This window comes from Coregonus lavaretus (genome assembly GCF_964263955.1).
Source record: "Coregonus lavaretus genome assembly, chromosome: 4".
Lineage (NCBI taxonomy): Eukaryota > Metazoa > Chordata > Actinopteri > Salmoniformes > Salmonidae > Coregonus > Coregonus lavaretus.
In genome coordinates, this window is record NC_139991.1 from 52,770,498 (window position 1) to 52,794,273 (window position 23,776).

General features: G+C 42.2%; 1 protein-coding gene across 1 annotated transcript; it reads right to left on the reverse strand.

Annotated features, from left to right (window-relative positions):
* Positions 1–384: 384 nt before the first annotated feature.
* Positions 385–8,723, reverse strand: LOC311127463 (transmembrane channel-like protein 2-A; the record flags this gene model as incomplete). The annotated part of the gene is given in 14 exon segments (XM_084159297.1): positions 385–628; positions 725–792; positions 937–1,065; positions 1,170–1,252; positions 1,255–1,318; positions 1,977–2,150; positions 2,632–2,820; positions 3,036–3,183; positions 6,599–6,741; positions 6,977–7,075; positions 7,162–7,268; positions 7,444–7,525; positions 7,625–7,715; positions 8,494–8,723. Coding segments are annotated over 14 exon segments (1,851 nt in total).
* Positions 8,724–23,776: the final 15,053 nt, after the last annotated feature.

Below are 23,776 nucleotides of genomic sequence, written 5' to 3' on the forward strand. Positions count from 1 at the left end.
TGTAACTTAACTTTTAATCCTTTATATGCATGTTTCAAGACATGGCATATGAGGGTGCAGTGAGATACCCGATGGGTATTTTGAAAAAACGTATACTTAAAAACTGGAAATCAACCAGTCCTCCGTTGTTAACACAATGGAAAGGTCAAATGCGTTATTATCTAAATATTGAAAGTGCGTGGGCGAAGAAGAGAAACAAAATAGTGCAGTTTGAGGCCATGTGGCGGAGGGTAATGCGGGCGCTGGAGATGGGGGTGTGAGCAGGTGGGTCTGGGCAGGTGTGATGTCGTTGATGTTTGTCTGCGTCTGTATTCTGTCGTTTTTATGTGGATGTTTTGTAATGTTTGAAGAAAAAAACAGTAACAGCCTGTGTGTGTGTTTGTGTTACCTGAATGGCCCACAGTCAAAGGAGGGTGGCAGGGTCATGATGGTGTAGACCACAGGCAGTAGACTGAGGAAGAGGATGAGGAGGAGGAGGCTCATGTAGAAGTTGTTGGATTTCGAGGCCTTGAAGATCCTCTCATGGGGCACGTTAGTGGCCATCACGGCCCAGCACTGGTAGTACATGGAGGAGAGGAGACGCAGGACGTTTATCCCTACCAGCCCTGGAGCATAGAACGCACCCATCCTGAATCACACACGCACACACGGTGTCATTGAAGGGAATATGGAATATTCTGCATGAGTTCTATATTTCTGCAACCAGAATAGAAATATCTCTTACCAGATCATTCCTTGGTTGAAGACCAGACCAAGAACGCTGCCACTGATGTCAAACTCGCCAAACGATGGCTACAGAGGGAGATATAATTCATATCACAAACAGTGATTCAAACTTATGACCACTAGAATATCCCCACCAATAGACAAAATAAGACATTTATAACTATGTAATATACTGTAGCCCTTTGTAACAATGACCAGTGGAGGACCTACATATGTGGCTTCGAGGTCCCAGCCCCAGCAGTAGTTGAGGAATCTGACAATGACAGCCCGCGCAAAGTCACCAATCAGGATGGTCAGGTAGGTCACCTGGATGTCTGACACGGTCAGCTTCACAAACTCCTGTCACATGATGAACAACACACACATGGCTTTACAAAGGTACAGTACATACAACCCAAACAATTAACATACCAGAGATGAGGATGTCTGTAAGGTTCCGTTACTATGCTGACGGCGGTCTCCCAGCATGGCCCCCTGATGACATCAGAGGGGGCGATGGGGGGTGGGGTGGCGTCCGTGTCGTTGTAATCGTAGCATAGTATTCCTTCAGGGCCCAGATGGACGCATTCCTAATGGATACCTCCTCCTCAAGCTGAGTGGAAGGAAGGAAGGAAGCCATCAAATCACAGGTCATTATTACAATGCACTACCCTTTCATCCCAATGACAATGCATTACTATGAGGAACATCAGTCCTAAGTGTATGAAACCAATCCCTCACTACATGATGCATTGCGTTGTTTACTGTATGTGTAATTCAACCATCCCATTATGAAACCTTATCATTCTCTTTCACTCTTTCATATTATCCCCCAAAAAACATTCTGTAATCCAGCTCTCAATGTTAATTTAAGATAAACAAGAAAGAGCTAAGGTCTGGTAGTGGCCTGAAGCAGCCAGAGGCAGCCTTACAGGACCTTGTTGTTGACCTCATCTGTCACGCCCTGGCTCTGGGGACTCTTTAATGTTGAGCCAGGGTGTTAGTTTCTATGTTTAGTTTTCTAGGTTTATGTTCTAGATCGTGTGGATCTATGTTGGCCAGGGTGGTTCCCAATCAGAGGCAGCTGATTCTCGTTGTCTCTGATTGGGAACCATACTTAGGCAGCCTGTTTGGCACAGTTAATTGTGGGATCTTGATCTGTATAGGTTTGTGTTGGTGAACCTGTTAGACTTCACGTATCGTTTTGATCGTGTGTTAAGTACGTAATAAAGATGTACGCCTATCACGCTGCGCCTTGGTCCGGTTCTTACGACGATCGTGACATCATCAAATAGGGCGAATAGGAAGGTGTAGAGGTTTCCCAGAAAGAGGGCAAAGATGCGCCCCAGCTGCCATTTGAGGGCGATCCGGGGGTGGTACTCCTCCAGCTCAGCGATGGTCTCAAAAAGGGGAGGACACACCAGGCCCAACAGGGACAAGATGAGCTCCAACAACACAGAGGAACCATGGCAGGAATCATACCATCACCCCACTACACCACCACTTTACACAACACCATATAATAACAAATATTTCAGTGATGAAATAGAAAGGGAAGTTTGTTTAGTCAGTAATGAATGAGATAAAAAAAGAAGGCTGCACTATTACAGATGTAGGATCTTAATTTGAGACAGTTTGCTACAGCAGGAAAATAATCCTGCAGCAACAGGAAATGTTAATTATTATGTGGATTATAATTCATGGACATTTTTGTAGGTGTTGATACATTTTTCGTATGGGAAAATCAAGTCAGAAATGTCAAAGTGGAAATTACAAACTTCCTTTTTAAACCTCCTGCAACAGGTGATCAAATTAAGATCCTACATCTATATAACATAATATCACTATACATTTATTCCAAATATAAACTGATTCTATTGGTTTGAAAGAATGGTGTTGATGTCAAGTACATTCTCCAAGCATTACCTTGTTTCTCTCGTACCAGCTCAGGTCGTCCCTGTTGGCAAACTCCTGGGACCACTTCACCACAAAGAAGATGAGGTAGCCACTTCCCCCCAGGCAGCAGATGATCATGACATTGGCCAGAACACGCAGGAACCTCCTCAGATGGATGTTCTCATCCTTCTGGTTCTCCTGCTCATCCAAAATGGACTCCTGCACTGAGACAGACAGACAGTTATCATATGGACCACTTACATGTTTCAGTGGTGCTGTGTCGTAAGTGGGAAATAATGTCAGTATATATTGGATTGAATACAGTAAATAATACTAAGAAGAACACAAATCAAAAGATCTGACATTATGATGGTTGGTTGGATCACTGTGCATCAGAAGCTGTGAAAATAGTAACCACAGGCCTCCATGGTTACCTTGAAGCTGGTGGTGATGGAATCATACTTGTTGTCAGCTGTCTCAGTTTTGCCAATGAGGTAATCCCAGCTGGTGAACATCTCCAAGGCAAAGGTAAACTCCCCCTCATCTCCGTCCCCTCCCCCTACGTCAGCATTCTTAGGCATTCTATCAAAACACATAGGAATGACAGTGGGGAAAGACCATCATCCATTTTCAGCCCAAACACCATGAACAAACTAAATGCTTTCTATTTTGATGTGTTGCGGTGTGTTTTGACATACCCACGTGAAAAAATACTATATTATACTATGGTGTAAATACTATAGTATTCACTGTAGTGTTTTTGCGGACTTTACTAAAATCTGCAAAAACACTTCAGTGAATATTGTAGTATTTACTGTAGTGTACTGTAGTATTTGCAATTAACTATAGTATAAATACAGTAGTAAAAGAAAACTGTAGTATATACTAAAGTAATTATTTTTGTGGATTGTAGTATAATGTAGTATTTACTGTAGTGTTTTTGCAAACTGTAGCATACTGTAGTATTTACTGTAGTGTTTTAGTTTTATCTTTGATATAAAAGTGGATGCTTTCTCCTTCAGGAAACCTACTGGTGAAATACTAAAAGTGCACATTTTCCATAACCTGTAGATAGGTAGGACTGGGGTCTGAACGGATAGTTTAGCACTTCTGCTCTTTTCTATAACCTGTAGGAACACAATATGGTCTATACTTGGCATGTAGGTTTCTCACTTATGGGTGGCACAAATTGCGAAATGGGGGAGGGAAATTGGCAGGGTACAGTGCCTTCAGAAAGTATTCATACCCTTTGACTTATTCCACATTGTGTTGTGTTACAGACTGAATTCAAAATGGATTACATTTTTTAAAAACGTATCTACACACAATACTCCATAATGACAAAGTGAAAATATGTTTTTAGAAATGTTGGCAAATGTATTTAAAATGAAATATCTCATTTACATAAGTATTCACACCCCTGAGTCATTACTTTGTAGAAGTTCTTTGGCAGCAATTAGAGCTGGGGCGTGCATATGTATTCACCCCCTTCGCTATGAAGATCCTAAATAAGATCTGGTGCAACCAATTACCTTCAGAAGTCACATAATTAGTTAAATGAAGTCCACCTCTGTGCAATCTAAGTGTCACATGATCTGTCACATGATCTCAGTATAAAAACACCTGTTCTGAAAGGCCCCAGAGTCTGCAACACCACTAAGCAAGAGGCACCACCAAGCAAGCGGCAGATGAAGACCAAGGAGCTCTCCAAACAGGTCAGGGACAAACTTGTGGAGAATAGATCAGGGTTGGGTTATAAAAGAAATCTCAGAAACTTTGAACATCCCACAGAGCACCATTAAATCCATTATTAAAAAAATGGAAAGAATATGGCACAACAACAAAACTGCCAAGAGAGGGCTGCCCACCAAAACTCACGGACCAGGCAAGGAGGGCATTAATCAGAGAGGCAACAAAGAGACCAAAGATAACATTTTACATTTTAGTCATTTAGCAGACGCTCTTATCCAGAGCGACTTACAGTTAGTGAGTGCATACATTTTCATACTGGCCCCCCGTGGGAAACAAACCCACAACCCTGGCGTTGCAAGCACCATTCTCTACCAACTGAGCTACAGGGGAGACCAACAAAGAGACCAAAGATAACCCTGAAGGAGTTGCAAAGCTCCACAGCAGTGTCACGCCCTGGCTCTGGGGACTCTTATATGTTGAGCCAGGGTGTGTAGGGTCTATGTTTTGTGTTCTATGTTCAGTTTCTAGTTCATGTGTTTTCTAGGTTGGCTGGGGTGGTTCTCAATCAGAGGCAACGAGAATCAGCTGTTGCTTGTTGTCTCTGATTGGGAACCATACTTAGGCAGCCTGTTGTGCACTTGTGTTTTGTGGGATCTTGTTCCGTGTAGGTTTGGGTTGGTTAACCGAGGACTTCACGTTTCGTTTTGTTGTTTTGTATTTTGTATCGTGTTGCCAGTACTCTATTATAGAAGATGTACGCATATCACGCTGCGCCTTGGTCCGTTACTTCTAACGAGCGTGACAAGCAGAGATTGGAGTAACTGTCCATAGGACCACTTTAAGCCGTACACTCCACAGAGCTGGCCTTTTTTTTTTTTTTTTTTTTTTTTTTTTTTTACCTTTATTTAACCAGGTAAGCCAGTTGAGAACAAGTTCTCATTTACAACTGCGACCTGGCCAAGATAAAGCTAAGCAGTGCGATAAAAACAACAACACAGAGTTATATATGGGGTAAAACAAAACATAAAGTCAAAAATACAACAGAAAATATATATACAGTGTGTTCAAATGTAGCAAGTTATGGAGGTAAGGCAATAAATAGGCCATAGTGCAAAATAAGTACAATTAGTATTAACACTGGAATGATAGATGTGCAAGAGATGATGTGTAAATAGAGATACTGGGGTGCAAATGAGCAAAATAAATAACAATATGGAAGAGTGGCCAGAAAAAAAGCCATTGCTTGAAGAAAAAAATAAGCAAACACGTTTGGTGTTCGCCAAAAGGCATGTGGGAGACTCCCCAAACATATGTAAGAAGGTACTCTGGTCAGATGAGACTAAAATTGAGCTTTTTGGCCATCAAGGAAAACGCTATGTCTGGCGCAAACCCAACAACTCTCATCACCCCGAGAACACCATCCCCCAATGTTTTTCATCGGCAGGGACTGGGAAACTGGTCAGAATTGAAGGAATGATGGATGGCGCTAAATACAGGGAAATTCTTGAGGGAAACCTGTTTCAGTCTTCAAGAGATTTGAGACTGGGACGGAGGTTCACCTTCCAGCAGGACAATGACCCTAAGCATAGTGCTAAAGCAACACTCGAGTGGTTTAAGGGGAAACATTTAAATGTCTTGGAATGGCCTAGTCAAAACCCAGACCTCAATCCAATTGAGAATCTGTGGTATGACTTAAAGTTTGCTGTACACCAGCGGAAATAATCCAACTTGAAGAAGATGGAGCAGTTTTGCCTTGAAGAATGGGCAAAAACCCCAGTGGCTAGATGTGCCAAGCTTATAGAGACATACCCCAAGAGACTTGCAGCTGTAATTGCTGCAAAAGGTGGCTCTACAAAGTACTGACTTTGGGGGGGGTGAATAGTTATGCACGCTCAAGTTTTCTGTTTTGTTGTCTTATTTCTTGTTTGTTTCACAACAAAATAGGAAAAATGCCAAGGGGGTGAATACTTTCGCAAACCACTGTAGTTAAAAACGTGTAGTGTTTTTGTGGACTGTAGTGTTTTTGCGGACATTACTGTAGTATTTACTACAGTGTTTTTTTGTGGATAATACTGTAGTATTTACTGTAGTATTCTACAGTATACTACATAATTCTATAGTAAGTACTACACATGATCGAGGGATACTACAGTGTGTAGTGTAGTATTCTACAGTATACAAAAAATTACTATATAATTCTATAGTAAGTACTGTAGTATTACATAGTAAACTGTAGTATTTTTTTATGTGGGTATGTGTGACACCTGATCATATTTTATAGGTGGGGGATTTGGTGGCGACTCACGTTCGTATCACCACCATCAGGCTGTAGCCAAAAGTCCCCACTCCTACCATGAGGTAAGACAGAGGGAGAAGGAACTTCAGCAGCCCAATTGTCCTCTGGTTGTTGTAGTAACCATAGAAGAGGACTGAGTATTTGCAATACCCCTGAGAGAGAAAGAAGTGATTGCAAATGATGAATGGTGCTGTTATAGTGTACTGATTAACTTGTGTCTTCTGATCTTCACGGGTGTCTCAAGACCCATGCTGATCATTTAAATAGCACAATATGAAATATCATCATAATATCATCACATGAGCCTGAACTCTTTGATATGGTCATATTTGACAGGCTTTCATGCAGAGTAAATAGAGGGTATCTCGACTGCATGTTTTAACCCACGTTGAAGTCCATGAGGACAGAGTAGTCTTGAGCAGTGGGCTGCTCAGCTCTGGGCACTGTCTTCCTGGGAATGGATCCATAGGGAAGTCTCATCAGAACCTGGAGCCATAACACATTTAAATCATTACTAGAGTATACATCAGAGTTTTATCTATGCGTTAAAACTGTTTGTGAGACGGTTTTACCTCTGAGATCACATCCAGTCTGAAGGTTAAGCCAAAGAGGACCATGTTCATGCCATACATCCAGTGCAGGAAGATGAAGTAGGAAGCAACAGAAGACCCAAAGTGACCTGAGGGTTGAGAAGTGGATGTATAGGGTTTCTCCACTAGATGGTAGTGCTCAGCTGTCATTCAACTGGCCTTTGTCAATAAGGTCAGTATATTAGTGTATATTGTGTTGTGAGGTGTTCAGGAATATTTTCAGTATATTGGTGTTTCTAAAGTGTTGAGTATCAGGTAACTCACCTTCAACCTCTTTTATATTTCGTTCCCATGGTATGCAAGTAGTTTTGAAATTGTCAAAATCTCTTTGGAATTTGATCAATTTCTGGCAAAAATAAAGATAATCAATATTATATTCTCATATTTCGACAACCACAAAAAGGTAAGTTGTATGAAAGAATACATTGTGCTCAGGGATCCATACCTTCATTATCATGACTTTATAGGCATAAAACCTATTGCCTTTTCCTTTGCCCAGAGCCCCTTCAAGTTTATCCACAAATTCTTGACATTCTCTGAGAACAGATTATAGGGTTAGCAACAGAACAGCCACAGTCAAACTGAAATAAATTGATAAAATAAATGGTTGAGATGATTGAAAGAAAGTTAAAAAGGATATCCCTTTATTTCTCTTGATGCAAGCGTACACTCTTAGAAAAAACGGTGTTATCTAGAACCTAAAAGGGTTCTTCGGCTGTCCCCATAGGAGAACCCTTTGAATAATCATTTTTGGTTCCAGTTAGATCCCTTTAGAGTTCCATGTAGAACCCTTTACATAGAGGGTTCTACATGGAACCCAAAATAGTTATACCTGGAACCAAAAGGGGTTCTATCTGGAACCAAAAAGGGTTATCCTATGGGGACAGCCGAAGAACCCTTTTGGAACCATTTTTTCTAAGAGTGTAGCAAAAACTGTATAATACACTTAAATCATGTATTTGACCCATTATTTTGATTCCTGTCCTGTGTAGTATTATGTTTAGAATATTCTCTAAGGCCATCACACTCTATCGCTTGGGTCCTGATTTCCATCCAAGATACCTTCTCTCTTTCCTCTTTTCCTTATTCTTGTCCTTCTCATCTTCCTTCTCATTTCCTTTGCCCTTCCCCTTTGCGTCTCCTTTCTTAACTTTGGTCTCCTCTTCTTTCTCCCCTTCTTTCCCTTCTTCTTTCTCTTGTTCCCCTTCTCCTCCTCACTGTCCTCCTCACTGTCCTCCTCACTGTCCTCCTTACTGTCCTCCTCACTGTCCTCATCACTGTCCTCCTCACTGTCCTCCTCACTGTCCTCCTTACTGTCCTCCTTTCTTTTTGTTTGCTGCTCCTTTATTTGCTGCTCCTCCTCGTCTCCTCTTGGGGGCGTCATCCTCACTTTCATCGTCGCTGTCACGTGACTTGGCAGCCTTCTTCTCATTGGCTCCTCTGCGGTTTCTGGGAGCCTCTTCTTCCTCTTCATCTTCATCATCATCATCCTCGCTGGCTGGCCTTTTGCCCCTGCCGCGGGCTCCTCCTCTGCCAGCCGCCATTCTTCTGTTCCCTCTCCTTTGACTGGTGTCGTCTGTATATACACACACACAAACACACACACAATGAATGTGCTCAACCACACACACAACAGCTCAAACACACATGCAAAAATATACACTTTCAGCATGTAAAAACCCCCACTAATAGAGTTAAATAATAAATAATATGCCATTTAGCAGACGCTTTTATCCAAAGCGACTTACAGTCATGTGTGCATACATTTTTACGTATGGGTGGTCCCGGGGATTGAACCCACTACCCTGGCATTACAAGCGCCTTGCTCTACCAATTGAGCTACAGAGGACCACAAATCATCACCCAACCATCTGTCAGCTTCCCAGTGAGGGTGATCGAACCACACTAGAAAGTCAGCACAGAGGTCATAGGTCAGTCAAACCCTTCAAATAAGTATTTATTTCTATATTATACTAATTATTTAAAACAGTCAAACATTTCATACATTTCGTATCCAAGCGTTACAGTAAGTTTCTTCAGTACGTTTCTTATCAAAAGAATGCACGTGTTCAATTAAAACTCCGAAAATAAAACTTCAGAAAATTCCATGTGTGTGCCCCTTTAAGGTGCAGTCTGTCTAACCCGTGAAAAACCCACTAAAACCAAATATTAATAAGAAGTGTGTTTGTGGGTATTTGCAAACCATATGCCAAAAACAAACAAAAATGGCCATGCCTTGTTTAATTTGGTAACTCCCTTAACGGCCGTATCCGGATACCTTTCACTTAATTTCACTAACCGCTCTCCCAAGACAATAGTCCCAGGAAACATTTCAAAGAGAGAGAAAATGACTACCCCCATTCTCCTGGAAGAGAAAGTGTACATTTTATTAGTTTCCATTTTGCTAACTCTTAATCAGTCCAAACAATTCAAATTTGAAATTCTTACTTTCCAATGAACTTACATTCATTTGTTACCTTCACTAGTCTACATCTCTGTTTCCTTGAACTCAGAAAGCCCTCAGCAAAATTACTCGTGACCCCTCCTCCCTTTTGTCAATTCTATAATCTAGTTTAGAATAAAACTGAATAAAGTGTCTCACGAGATTAAAACCCCTAGGGTTTTCCTGAGTCGCATTGTTCCAACTCGATCACGTGTAATGTGCTTCGTGACTTCCGAAATCGAAACCCCCAAGTATGTTATCTCTTGTTTCGCTGGTTGTACTTTCCCACATGATGCCTTGTGACCCCTCTCTACCAAATAGTTTACTAATGTGGTGATGTCTGGCCTATCAGTTTCTTTGTCTTTTGACGCCAATAACAAATTCACTACATATTGTATCAACACAAAACCCTCAAATGTACACCCTTGTTTAAATGCGGCGTGATACAAAGTTTGACTATTTACACCTCCTCAGGTGCACAGAGCCAGAGCTATACCTGGACCTGTACCCCACTCGAGTAACTAACCCCCCATCACTATGACAACTACAGCATGTGACCTGCCTTCATAGGTATTATAACCGAGACAAATTAGTTTCTGGAAACAAAAAGACGATGAGCATCAATGTCTATCCTTGCTGGATGATATCAGGGAGTGTAAAACTTTATCACAACTTTAAAAAAGGTTATAGAATGGTCTGGTGGTGTTTTTCTTAAATACACCCATGAGAACCCCTAGAGATAACCAGGAACCATTTCAAAGGACAGCCTCTGTGTCAGATAGAAGGTTAAGGGAGTGGACCCTTCTCTACGGTCCACATAGCAGCAGAAGTTTCCCAAAAGCATCTTAAGGCTAAGTTAATCGTTAGAACCATCCCACTGGGCACACACTGGTTGAATCAATGTTGTTTACATGTCATTTCAATGAAATTACGTTGAACCAACATCGAATAGACATTGAAGTGACATCTGTGCCCAGTGGGATCCTATGAGCATGGTTAAACCTCTGAGCTGTTTCCCAAAACCATTGTTACAAAAATAAAAACACTTGAAAATCTTGAGTCCCATGGTATCGCTGTGTGTTTGAGCTACAGTCCGCTGATACCAACAATTAGTCTGTGTGATTATCAAGGGCGGATCCCGAAAACGGTTCTTCTCACAAAAACATCTGTAAAATCTGAACAGTTGAATATGCGGGTTAGCTGACAATGTCACGAAAACGATGCACATGCTTCAATGGAGCAAAAGTCCATATTGTTATGATTCTGGATGGCCAAATAGCTAGCAACAATGGCAAGAAGCTGCCCTGTGGGTAATCGTAGGTGGCTCGTTTCAGCTAGTTTTACAGTGCCTTCAGAAAGTATTCACACCCCTTGACTTCGTCCACATTTTGTTGTGTTACAGCCTGAATTTTGAGATTTTTCTGTCGCTGGCATACACACAATACCACATAATATCAAAGTGGACTAATTGATTACAAATGAAAAGCTGAAATATCTTGAGTCAATAAGTATTCAACCTCTTTGTTATAGCAAACCTAAATAAGTTCAGGAGTAAAACTTTACTTAACAAATCACATAATAACATGATTTTTGAATGACTACTTCATCTCTGTACCCCTTCCTAATATTGAGTTGCACCCCCTTTTGCCCTCAGAACAGCCTCAATTCGTCAGGGCATGGACTCTATAAGGTGTTGAAAGCAATCCACAGGGATGCTGGCCCGTGTTGACTCCAATGCTTCCCACAGTTGTGTGAAGTTGGCTGGATGTCCATTGGGTGGTGGACCATTCTTGATATACACGGGAAACTGTTGAGCGTGAAAAACCCAGCAGCATTGCACCTCTTGACACACTACCATACCCCGTCCAAAGGCACTTACATCTTTTGTCTTGCCCATTCACCCTCTGAATGACACACATACACATTATATGTCTCAATTGTATCAAGGCTTAAAAATATATACTTTTTTTATGGATTTAACAAGTGACATCAATAAGGCATCATAGCTTTCACCTGGATTCACCTGGTCAGTCTATCTAGGTGTTCCTAATGTTTTGTATCAGTGTACAATTATCTGTAAGGTTCAGGAATAAAAATGTGCTTAACAAGTCACATAAGCTTGTGTGCAATAATAGTGTTTACCATGATTTCTGAATGACTACCTCATCTCTGTACCCCAACCACACAATTATCTGTAAGGTCCCTCCGTCGAGCAGTGAATTTCAAACACAGATTCAACCACAAAGACCAGGAAGGTTTTCCAATGCGTCGCAAGGAAGGGCACCTATTGGTAGATGGGTAAAAAAAAAAAGCAGACATTGAATATCCCTTTGAGCATGGTGAAGTTATTAATAACACTTCGGATGGTGTATAAATACACCCAGACACTACAAAGATACAGGCGTCCTTCCTAACTTTGTTGCCGAAGAGGAAGGAAACCACTCAGGGATTTCACTATGAGGCCAATGGTGACTTTAAAACAGTTACAGAGTTTAAAATACTTAACAGTCTATTGACCCGTGTGTCAAACATATTAACATACTGAAAACATCTGTTAAACCTTTTACAGCAGTGGGCTAAATCAGAGTCACACAGAGTGATTCTTGGTAGTCCAAAACAAATCTACTTTGAAACAAAAGTATACACCTCACACACATGGTTATGGGCTTAATCTTTTTTTTAGTTTTCATCCCAATATTACACTTTCTATACATCACAGAAGACTGAACTATAACAAAACTGTTTCACATAGAAACACCGTATTTTCGTTGTTGATTTAAAACAAATCTTTATTAATTATGAAATTATGAAAGATATTCATAACATTCCACCCATGAGGCCAAAGAGTGCGCTTTTGGTCACTCACTGCCGGAAAGGGCTACCCTAGAGATATCTGTCTCAATCCACTGCATCCACCTATGTCGGCCTTCCGCATCTGCGGTGTAAAGTGGCAGAGCTAAAGCACTGTTTGTCAGACCAGGAGACATCCCGGAAATCGGTCTTCTCACAAAAACGTATGTAGCGTCTGAACAGTTTGGCCTACAAAACTAATATGACCACTCTATGGAAAGGGGAGACGAACACAATGGTTTCTCCGTATTGCTCTACGACCCCCACAACCGCCACGGGCCTCGTCTGAAGGTAACCTGGTACCGGTTTAAAAAATGAAGTAATGTTTTGTGCCAACAAAGAAAAGGGGTTAAATACAGTGGGGAGAACAAGTATTTGATACACTGCCGATTTTGCAGGTTTTCCTACTTACAAAGCATGTAGAGGTCTCAAATTTTTATCATAGGTACACTTCAACTGTGAGAGACGGAATCTAAAACAAAAATCCAGAAAATCACATTGTATAATTTTTAAGTAATTAATTTGCATTTTTTATTGCATGACATAAGTATTTGATACATCAGAAAAGCAGAACTTAATATTTGGTACAGAAACCTTTGTTTGCAATTACAGTAGGTCTTAACCAGGTTTACACACACTGCAGCAGGGATTTTGGCCCACTCATCCATACAGACCTTCTCCAGATCCTTCAGGTTTCGGGGCTGTCGCTGGGCAATACGGACTTTCAGCTCCCTCCAAAGATGTTCTATTGGGTTCAGGTCTGGAGACTGGCTAGGCCACTCCAGGTCCTTGAGATGCTTCTTACGGAGCCACTCCTTAGTTGCCCTGGCTGTGTGTTTTGGGTCGTTGTCATGCTGGAAGACCCAGCCACGACCCATCTTCAATGCTCTTACTGAGGGAAGGAGGTTGTTGGCCAAGATCTCGCGATACATGGCCCCATCCTCCCCTCAATACGGTGCAGTCGTCCTGTCCCCTTTGCAGAAAAGCATCCCCAAAGAATGATGTTTCCACCTCCATGCTTGATGGTTGGGATGGTGTTCTTGGGGTTGTACTCATCCTTCTTCTTCCTCCAAACACGGCGAGTGGAGTTTAGACCAAAAAGCTATATTTTTGTCTCATCTGACCACATGACCTTCTCCCATTCCTCCTCTGGATCATCCAGATGGTAATTGGCAAACTTCAGATGGGCCTGGACATGCGCTGGCTTGAGCAGGGGGACCTTGCGTGCGCTGCAGGATTTTAATCCATGACGGTGTAGTGTGTCTTTGAGACTGTGGTCCCAGCTCTCTTCAGGTCATTGACCAGGTCCTGTCGTGTAGTTCTGGGCTGATCCCTCACCTTCCTCATGATCATTGATGCCCCACGAGGTGAGATCTTGCATGGAGCCCCAGACCGAGGGTGATTGACCGTCATCTTGAACTTCTTCCATTTTCTAATAATTGCGCCAACAGTTGTTGCCTTCTCACCAAGCTGCTTGCCTATTGTCCTGTAGCCCATCCCAGCCTTGTGCAGGTCTACAATTTTATCCCTGATGTCCTTACACAGCTCTCTGGTCTTGGCCATTGTGGAGAGGTTGGAGTCTGTTTGATTGAGTGTGTGGACAGGTGTCTTTTATACAGGTAACGAGTTCAAACAGGTGCAGTTAATACAGGTAATGAGTGGAGAACAGGAGGGCTTCTTAAAGACAAACTAACAGGTATGTGAGAGCCGGAATTCTTACTGGTTGGTAGGTGATCAAATACTTATGTCATGCAAATTAATTACTTAAAAATCATACAATGTGATTTTCTGGATTTTTGTTTTAGATTCCGTCTCTCACAGTTGAAGTGTACCTATGATAAAAATGACAGACCTCTACATGCTTTGTAAGTAGGAAAACCTGCTAAATCGGCAGTGTATCAAATACTTGTTCTCCCCACTGTATGTGTCCAAAAAACAAAAATATTTCCTGAGTTTTCTTATATCTCCTAGATATAGGAGAGACATTTCAAAACCTTATTCCTTATGATTTTTTGGGACTGTCTTTTTTTCCATTTATGAATGTGTTTTATAAAATAAAATAAATTGATATTTTTTTATACCTACAGGGGTCATAAAATTCCTAATTAAATAGCTAAATGATCCATGGTATGACCATCTTTTAAAAATGCCATATGTTAGCTTAGTAGAACCCCCCCCCCCCCCCCCCCCCCCCCCCCCATTTTTTTGTCCATTATAATAACATCAAATGTATCAAAAATACAGTGTAGACATTGTTAATGTGGTAAATGGCTATTGTAGCTGGAAACGGCTGATTTCTTTATGGAATATCTACATAGGCGTACAGAGGCCCATTATCAGCAACCATCAGTCCTGTGTTCCAATGGCACGTTGTGTTTGCTAATACAAGTTTATCATTTTAAAAGGCTAATTGATCATTAGAAAACCCTTTTGCAATTATGTTAGCACAGCTGAAAACTGTTGTGCTGATTAAAGAAGCAAGAAAACTGTCCTTCTTGAGACTAGTTGAGTATCTGGAGCATCAGCAATTGTGGGTTTGATTACAGGCTCAAAATGGCCAGAAACAAAGAACTTTCTTCTGAAACTCATCAGTCTATTCTTGTTCTGAGAAATTAAGGCTATTCCATGCGAGAAATTGCCAAGAAACTGAAGAGCTCGTACAACGCTGTGTACTACTCCCTTCACAGAACAGCGCAAACTGGCTCTAACCAGAATAGAAAGAGGAGTGGGAGGCCCCGGTGCACAACTGAGCAAGAGGACAAATACATTTGAGTGTCTAGTTTGAGAAACAGATGCCTCACAGGTCCTCAACTGGCAGCTTCATTAAATAGTACCCGCAAAACACCAGTCTCAACATCAACAGTGAAAAAGCAACACATCGGGATGCTGACCTTCTAGGCAGAGTTGCAAAGAAAAGGCCATATCTCAGACTGGCCAATAAAAAAAGATTAAGATGGGCAAAAGAACACAGACACTGGACTTTTTCTTTGCAACTCTGCCTAGAAGGTCAGCATCCCAGAGTCGCCTCTTCACTGTTGACGTTGAGACTGGTGTTTTGCGGGTACTATTTAATGAAGCTGCCAGTTGAGGTGTTATTGTTTTCACTTACGTTCATTATGCTTCTCATGTTTGTTCATCTGTATCGGTTCTTTATTAAACTCACTTTCTGCACCTGTTTCCTGACTCCCGGCGTATACGTTACACATAGAATTTTAGGTAAGGGGTTAATTGTGACAAATGTTACAATATACCCCCATTACAAATCTGAGTCTTGTGAGAAAATACCACAATTATTGTCATCAATTATACCAATCAAAAGACCGCTTCTTACTGATACAAATTATATATGATTAGATAAAGGGGGAATGTTCCACAGGTCAATAATCAAAAAAGAGAGGCGGCAAGAATATTTAGAATTCACCCAGATTTTTGTTATTGTTGTCAATAAACGCAAAACTTCATAGGCATATAGATACACTAACCAAGAATTAGCACATTGAATAACAGCTTTTCTATTTCTCAGTCTCCCGAGTGGCGCAGTGGTCTAAGGCACTGCATCGCAGTGCTAGCTGTGCCACTAGAGATCCTGGTTCGACCGGGAGACCCATGGGGCGGCGCACAATTGGCCCAGCGTCGTCCAGGGTAGGGGAGGGAATGGCCGGCAGGGATGTAGAGCATGGCGTTTGCAACGCCAGGGTTGTGGGTTCAATTCCCACGGGGGGCCAGTATGAAAAAATAGATAATGTAAGTCGCTCTGGATAAGAGCATCTGCTAAATGACGTAAATGTATGTGGTTTCTAATTTGAGTTACTTAGTTGTTACTTTGTGCCCTGGTCTCCCCTACTGATATTGTCTGCAATCATTAGTCACTGTTTACTACTGTCACGTCTCCTCCCGTTGCTCCGATTCGCCGGTCTACTGAGCCACCGGTCTGAGCACCCCACCTCGGCAACACCGGAAATGGAAACCTAATCACCTCCAGCGCACTTGCACCTCATCTCATCACCACCCCTATATAGCCCTGGACTGTTCAGTGTTGTGTTGTGTACTCACTCTTTGTTGTTCTCTTGCTCAGTGTTAAGTAAACCTTTACATTGTTGATTCCTGCGTCTGCGTCCTGCCTCTTCGTATCCTTCGTATCCTCAGTACTCGTCACAACTACACTATATATACAAAGGTATGTGGACACCCCTTCAAATTAGTGAATTCAACTATTTCAGCCACACACGTTGCTGACAGCTGTATAAAATCGAGCACACAGCCATGCAATCTCCATAGACAAGCATTGGCAGTGGAATGGCATAACTAAAGAGCTCAGGGACTTTCAACGTTTCACCGTCATAGGATGCTACCTCTCCAACAAGTCAGTTCGTCAAATTTCTGCCCTGCTATAGCTGCCATGGTCAACTGTAAGTGATGTTATTGTGAAGTGGAAACGTCTAGGAGCAACAACAACTCATCCTCGAAGTGGTAGGCCACACAAGCTCACAGAACGGTATCTGCGAGTGCTAAAGCGCGTAGCATGTAAAGATTGTCTTTCCTCGTTGCAACACTCACTACCGACTTCCAAACTGCCTCTGGAAGCAACGTCAGCACAAGAACTGTTAGTCGGGAGCATCATGAAATAGGTTTCCATGGACAAGCAGCCGCACACAAGCCTAAGATCACCATGCGCAAATCCAAGCGTCGGCTGGAGTGGTGTAAAGCTCGCCGCCATTGGACTCTGGAGCAGTGGAAACGCATTCTCTGGAGTGATGAATCACGCTTCAACATCTGGCCATCTGACGGCTGAATATGGGTTTTGCGGATGCCGGGAGAACGCTACCTGCCCCAATGCATAGTGCCAACTGTAAAATTAGGTGGAGGAGGAATAATGGTCTGGGGCTGTTTTTCATGGTTCGGGCTAGGCATCTTAGTTCCAGTGAAGAGAAATCATAACGCTACAGCATACAATGACATTCTAGATGATTCTGTGCTTCCAGCTTTGTGGCAACAGTTTGGGGAAGGCCCTTTCCTGTTTCAGCATGACAATGCCCCCTTGCACAAAGCGAGGTCCATACAGAATTGGTTTGTCGAGATCTGTGTGGAATAACTTGACTGGCCTGCACAGAGCCCTGACCTCAACCCCATCGAACACCTTTGGGATGAAATGGAACGCCGACTGCGAGCCAGGCCTAATCACCCAGCATCAGTGCCCAACCTCACTAATGCTCTTGTGGCTGAATAGAAGCAAGTCCCCGCAGCAATGTTCCAACATCTAGTGGAAAGCCTTCCCAGAAGAGTGGAGGCTGTTATAGCAGCAAAGGGGGGACCAACTCCATATTAATGCCCATGATTTTGGAATGAGATGTTCGACGAGTAGGTGTCCACATACTTTTGGTAATTTAGTGTACTTCCTATTTCTTATATATTTATAAATACAGACCTTGCTCTTGTGTGTTTTTTGCAATAGCCTACTATCTCTATAATATACAGTTCTCTGCTCTGGTTGCTACAGTTGCTTGCTATCTTCCCTGTTACATGTAATAAGGCAGCATTTATATATACAGGCCTTGCCATTATACTTCCTGTGCTATTGCCATGCTAGTCATTAATCTGGGGTTACTATGTAATACATGGTTACTAGATACAGTCCTTTCCTGTTATGCTATTGATGTTGTTTATCATGCTATTACACTGTTCTATCCATTGTAGCATGTACAGTGAGGGAAAAAAGTATTTGATCCCCTGCTGATTTTGTACGTTTGCCCACTGACAAAGAAATGGTCAGTCTATCATTTTAATGGTAGGTTTATTTGAACAGTGAGAGACAGAATAACAACAACAAAATCCAGAAAAACAAATGTCAAAAATGTTATAAATTGATTTGCATTTTAATGAGGGAAATAAGTATTTGACCCCCTCTCAATCAGAAAGATTTCTGGCTCCCAGGTGTCTTTTATACAGGTAACGAGCTGAGATTAGGAGCACACTCTTAAAGGGAGTGCTCCTAATCTCAGATTGTTACCTGTATAAAAGACACCTGTCCACAGAAGCAATCAATCAATCAGATTCCAAACTTTCCACCATGGCCAAGACCAAAGAGCTCTCCAAGGATGTCAGGGACAAGATTGTAGACCTACACAAGGCTGGAATAGGCTACAAGACCATCGCCAAGCAGCTTGGTGAGAAGGTGACAACAGTTGGTGCAATTATTCGCAAATGGAAGAAACACAAAATAACTGTCAATCTCCCTCGGCCTGGGGCTCCATGCAAGATCTCACCTCGTGGAGTTGCAATGACCATGAGAACGGTGAGGAATCAGCCTAGAACTACACGGGAGGATCTTGTCAATGATCTCAAGGCAGCTGGGACCAAAGTCACCAAGAAAACAATTGGTAACACACTATACCGTGAAGGACTGAAATCCTGCAGCGCCCGCAAGGTCCCCCTGCTCAAGAAATCACATATACAGGGCCGTCTGAAGTTTGCCAATAAACATTGTGGTCAGATGAGACCAAAATTGAGCTCTTTGGCATCAACTCAACTCGCCGTGTTTGGAGGAGGAGGAATGCTGCCTATGACCCCAAGAACACCATCCCCACCGTCAAACATGGAGGTGGAAACATTACGCTTTGGGGGTGTTTTTCTGCTAAGGGGACAGGACAACTTCACCGCATCAAAGGGACGATGGACGGGGCCATGTACCATCAAATCTTGGGTGGGAACCTCCTTCCCTCAGCCAGGGCATTGAAAATGGGTCGTGGATGGGTATTCCAGCATGACAATGACCCAAAACACACGGCCAAGGCAACAAAGGAGTGGCTCAAGAAGAAGCACATTAAGGTCCTGGAGTGGCCTAGCCAGTCTCCAGACCTTAATTCCATAGAAAATCTGTGAAGGGAGCTGAAGGTTCGAGTTGCCAAACGTCAGCCTCAAAACCTTGATGACTTGGAGAAGATCTGCAAAGAGGAGTGGGACAAAATCCCTCCTGAGATGTGTGCAAACCTGGTGGCCAACTACAAGAAACATCTGACCTCTGTGATTGCCAACAAGGGTTTTGCCTCCAAGTACTAAGTCATGTTTTGCAGAAGGGTCAAATACTTATTTGCCTCATTAAAATGCAAATCAATTTATAGCATTTTTTACATGTGTTTTTCTGGATTTTGTTGTTGTTATTCTGTCTCTCACTGTTCAAATAAACCTACCATTAAAATTATAGACTGATCATGTCTTTGTCAGTGGGCAAATGTACAAAATCAGCAGGGGATCAAATACTTTTTTCCCTCACTGTATGTGAATATTCATTATTCCTTTCTCCGTACCTTTCAGTACCACCCCCATGTACAGTTGAAGTCGGAGGTTTACATAGACTTAGGTTGGAGTCATTAAAACTCGTTTTTCAACCACTCCACACATTTCTTGTTAACAAACTATAGTTTTGGCAAGTCGGTTAGGACATCTACTTTGTGCATGACACAAGTAATTTTTCCAACAATTGTTTACAGACAGATAATTTCACTTATAATTCACTGTATCACAATTCCAGTGGGTCAGAAGTTTACATACGCTAAGTTGACTGTGCATTTAAACAGCTTGGAAAATTCCAGAAAAGGATGTCATGGCTTTAGAAGCTTCTGATAGGCTAATTGACATAATTTGAGTCAATTGGAGGTGTACCTGTGGATGTATTTCAAGGCCTACCTTCAAACTCAGTGCCTCATTGCTTTACATCATGGGAAAATCAAAAGAAATCAGCCAAGACCTCAGAAAAAAATTTGTAGACCTCCACAAGTCTTTATTTAATTTTATTTAACCTTTATTTAACCAGGTAAGCCAGTTGAGAACAAGTTCTCATTTACAACTGCGACCCGGCCAAGATAAAGCAAAGTGGTGCGATAAAAACAACAACAACACAGAGTTACATATGGGATAAACAAAACGTTCAGTCAATAACACAATAGAAAATCTATATACAGTGTGTGCAAATGTAGAAAGTTATGGAGGTAAGGCAATAAATAGGCTATAGTGCAAAATAATTACTATTTAGTATTAACACTGGAATGATAGATGTGCAGAAGATGATGTGCAAATAGAGATACTGGGGTGCAAATGAGCAAAATAAATAACAATATGGGGATGAGGTAGTTGGGTGGGCTAATTACAGATGGGCTGTGTACAGGTGCAGTGATTGGTAAGCTGCTCTGACAACTGATGCTTAAAGTTAGTGAGGGAAATAAGAGTCTCCAGCTTCAGAGATTTTTGCAGTTCGTTCCAGTCATTGGCAGCAGAGAACTGGAAGGAATGTCGGCCAAAGGAGGTGTTGGCTTTGGGGATGGCCAGTGAGATATACCTGCTGGAGTGCATACTACGGGTGGGTGTTGCTATGGTGACCAATGAGCTAAGATAAGGCGGGGATTTGCCTAGCAGTGATTTATAGATGACCTGGAGCCAGTGAGTTTGGCGACGAATATGTAGTGAGGGCCAGCCAACGAGAGCGTACAGGTCACAGTGGTGGGTGGCATATGGGGCTTTGGTGACAAAACGGATGGCACTGTGATAGACTACATCCAATTTGCTGAGTAGAGTGTTGGAGGCTATTTTGTAAATGACATTGCCGAAGTCAAGGATTGGTAGGATAGTCCGTTTTACGAGGGCATGTTTGGCAGCATGAGTGAAGGAGGCTTTGTTGCGAAATAGGAAGCCGATTCTAGATTTAACTTTGGATTGGAGATGCTTAATGTGAGTTTGGAAGGAGAGTTTACGGTCTAACCAGACACCTAGGTATTTGTAGTTGTCCACATATTCTAAGTCAGACCCGCCGAGAGTAGTGATTCTAGTCGGGCAGGCGGGTGCAAGCAGCGTTCGATTGAAGAGCATGCATTTAGTTTTACTAGCGTTTAAGAGCAGTTGGAGGCTACGGAAGGAGTGCTGTATGGCATTGAAGCTCGTTTGGAGGTTTGTTAAAACAGTGTCCAATGAAGGGCCAGATGTATACAAAATGGTGTCGTCTGCGTAGAGGTGGATCTGAGAGTCACCAGCAGCAAGAGCGACATCGTTGATATACACAGAGAATAGAGTCGGCCCGAGAATTGAACCCTGTGGCACCCCCATAGAGACGGCCAGAGGTCCAGACAACAGGCCCTTCGATTTGACACATTGAACTCTATCTGAGAAGTAGTTGGTGATCCAGTCTGGTTCATCCTTGTGAGCAATTTCCAAGCGCCTGAAGGTACCACGTTCATCTGTACAAACAATAGTACGCAAGTATAAACACCATGGGACCACGCAGCTGTCATACCGCTCAGGAAGGAGGCGCGTTCTGTCTACTAGAGATTAACGTACTTTGGTGCGAAAAGTGCAAATCAATCCCAGAACAACAGCAAAGGACCTTGTGAAGATGCTGGAGGAAACAGGTACAAATGTATCTATATCCACAGTAAAACGAGTCCTGTATCGACATAACCTGAAAGGCAGCTCAGCAAGGAAGAAGCCACTGCTCCAAAACCGCCAGAAAAAAGCCAGACTCCGGTTTGCAACTGCACATGGGGACAAATATCTTTCTTTTTGGAGAAATGTTCTCTGGTCTGATTAAACAAAAATATAACTGTTTGGCCATTATGACCATCGTTATGTTTGGAGGAAAAAGGGGAATGCTTGCAAGCCGAAGAACACCATCCCAACCGTGAAGCACGGGGTGGCAGCATCATGCTGTGGGGGTGCTTTGCTGCAAGAGGGACTGGTGCACTTCACAAAATAGATGGTATCATGAGGAAGGAAAATTATGTGGATATATTGAAGCAACATCTCAAGACATCAGTCAGGAAGTTAAAGCTTGGTCGCAAATGGGTCTTCCAAATGGACAATGACCCCAAGCATACTTCCAAAGTTGTGGCAAAATGGCTTAAGGACAACAAAGTCAAGGTATTGGAGTGGCCATCACAAAGCCCTGACCTCAATCCTATAGAAAATGTGTGGGCAGAACTGAAAAAGCGTGTGCGAGCAAGGAGGCCTACAAACCTGACTCAGTTACACAAGCTCTGTCAGGAGGAATGGGCCAAAATTCACCCAACTTATTGTGGGAAGCTTGTGGAAGGCTACCCGAAACATTTGACCCAAGTTAAACAATTTAAAGGCAATGCAACCAAATACTAATTGAGTGTATGTAAACTTCTGACCCACTGCGAATGTGATGAAAGAAATAAAAGCTGAAATAAATAATTCTCTCTACTATTATTCTGACATTTCACATTCTTAAAATAAAGTGGTGATCCTAAGACAGGGAATTTTTACTAGGATTAAATGTCAGGAATTGTGAAAAACTGAGTTTAAATGTATTTGGCTAAGGTATGTAAACTTCAGACTTCAACTGTACATCTCCGGTGTGTGTTAATAAAGTTCCTGTGTGTGTCAACTCTTTGGCTGCCTTATTCCCCTCTAACTGGGGGCGGTGTCAGTAGGTCACAGACCAGTAAACATGTAGAGCCAGGTCGCTCTTTTTCAATATTGAAATCAATTTCATGTTCATCAATTGAGTTCTATTTTGCTAATTGTAGGCTACTGTCTTTCTTTCTTTTTTAAACAACATGTGCGCAATGATGTGCCAAATCTGTGATTTAGTGCATTATTATAGGGTAGGCGAAGCATTATTTGCAGCCATTTAGGTGATAATAGGAGCTGATCCGTCGTCAGTATAATTCTAATGTTATGGTAGGATTTGAATGGAGAAACCTGATCTGAGTTCAGCACTGCATTTCTTTCGATCCTATCATTATCGACACATGCTCCAACGACGAAGTTCTCCCTATATGGTATTTTGGGAAACGAATGTGAGTTCTTCGGCCGTTATAGGAACGATGCATCGTTAAAACACTTGTAAGCTTAAGTTCCATCGCTATCGGGAAACCGGGCCCAGGACATTTAAACAGTTAGAGACACTCTCACTCATCTGTTTAAACAGTTAGAGACACTTTCACTCGTCTGGGCACCAGACACCATGACCACACACGGACCAAGACAAACAGCCTTAAAGATTGAATGAAGGTTTAGGTTTCCTTTTCAAGACCCATTAGGCAAAACAAACGCATTATGCACATTTGACATATTCAATGTGCTATTGATACACTACATGCAGAATATTGGAGGACTAATTGTCCACAAATAGTTTAATGACTGAGTGAGAATAGTGTAGTAACAGATACAGTACACACACAAAGATATAGAACACACACCTCTGAACCTGTTGGTCCCCATTAAATAATGGAGAGGAGCTCATCTTACACAGCATAAACTACAATCATCAGCCCTGTCAAGTAGAAAACACAC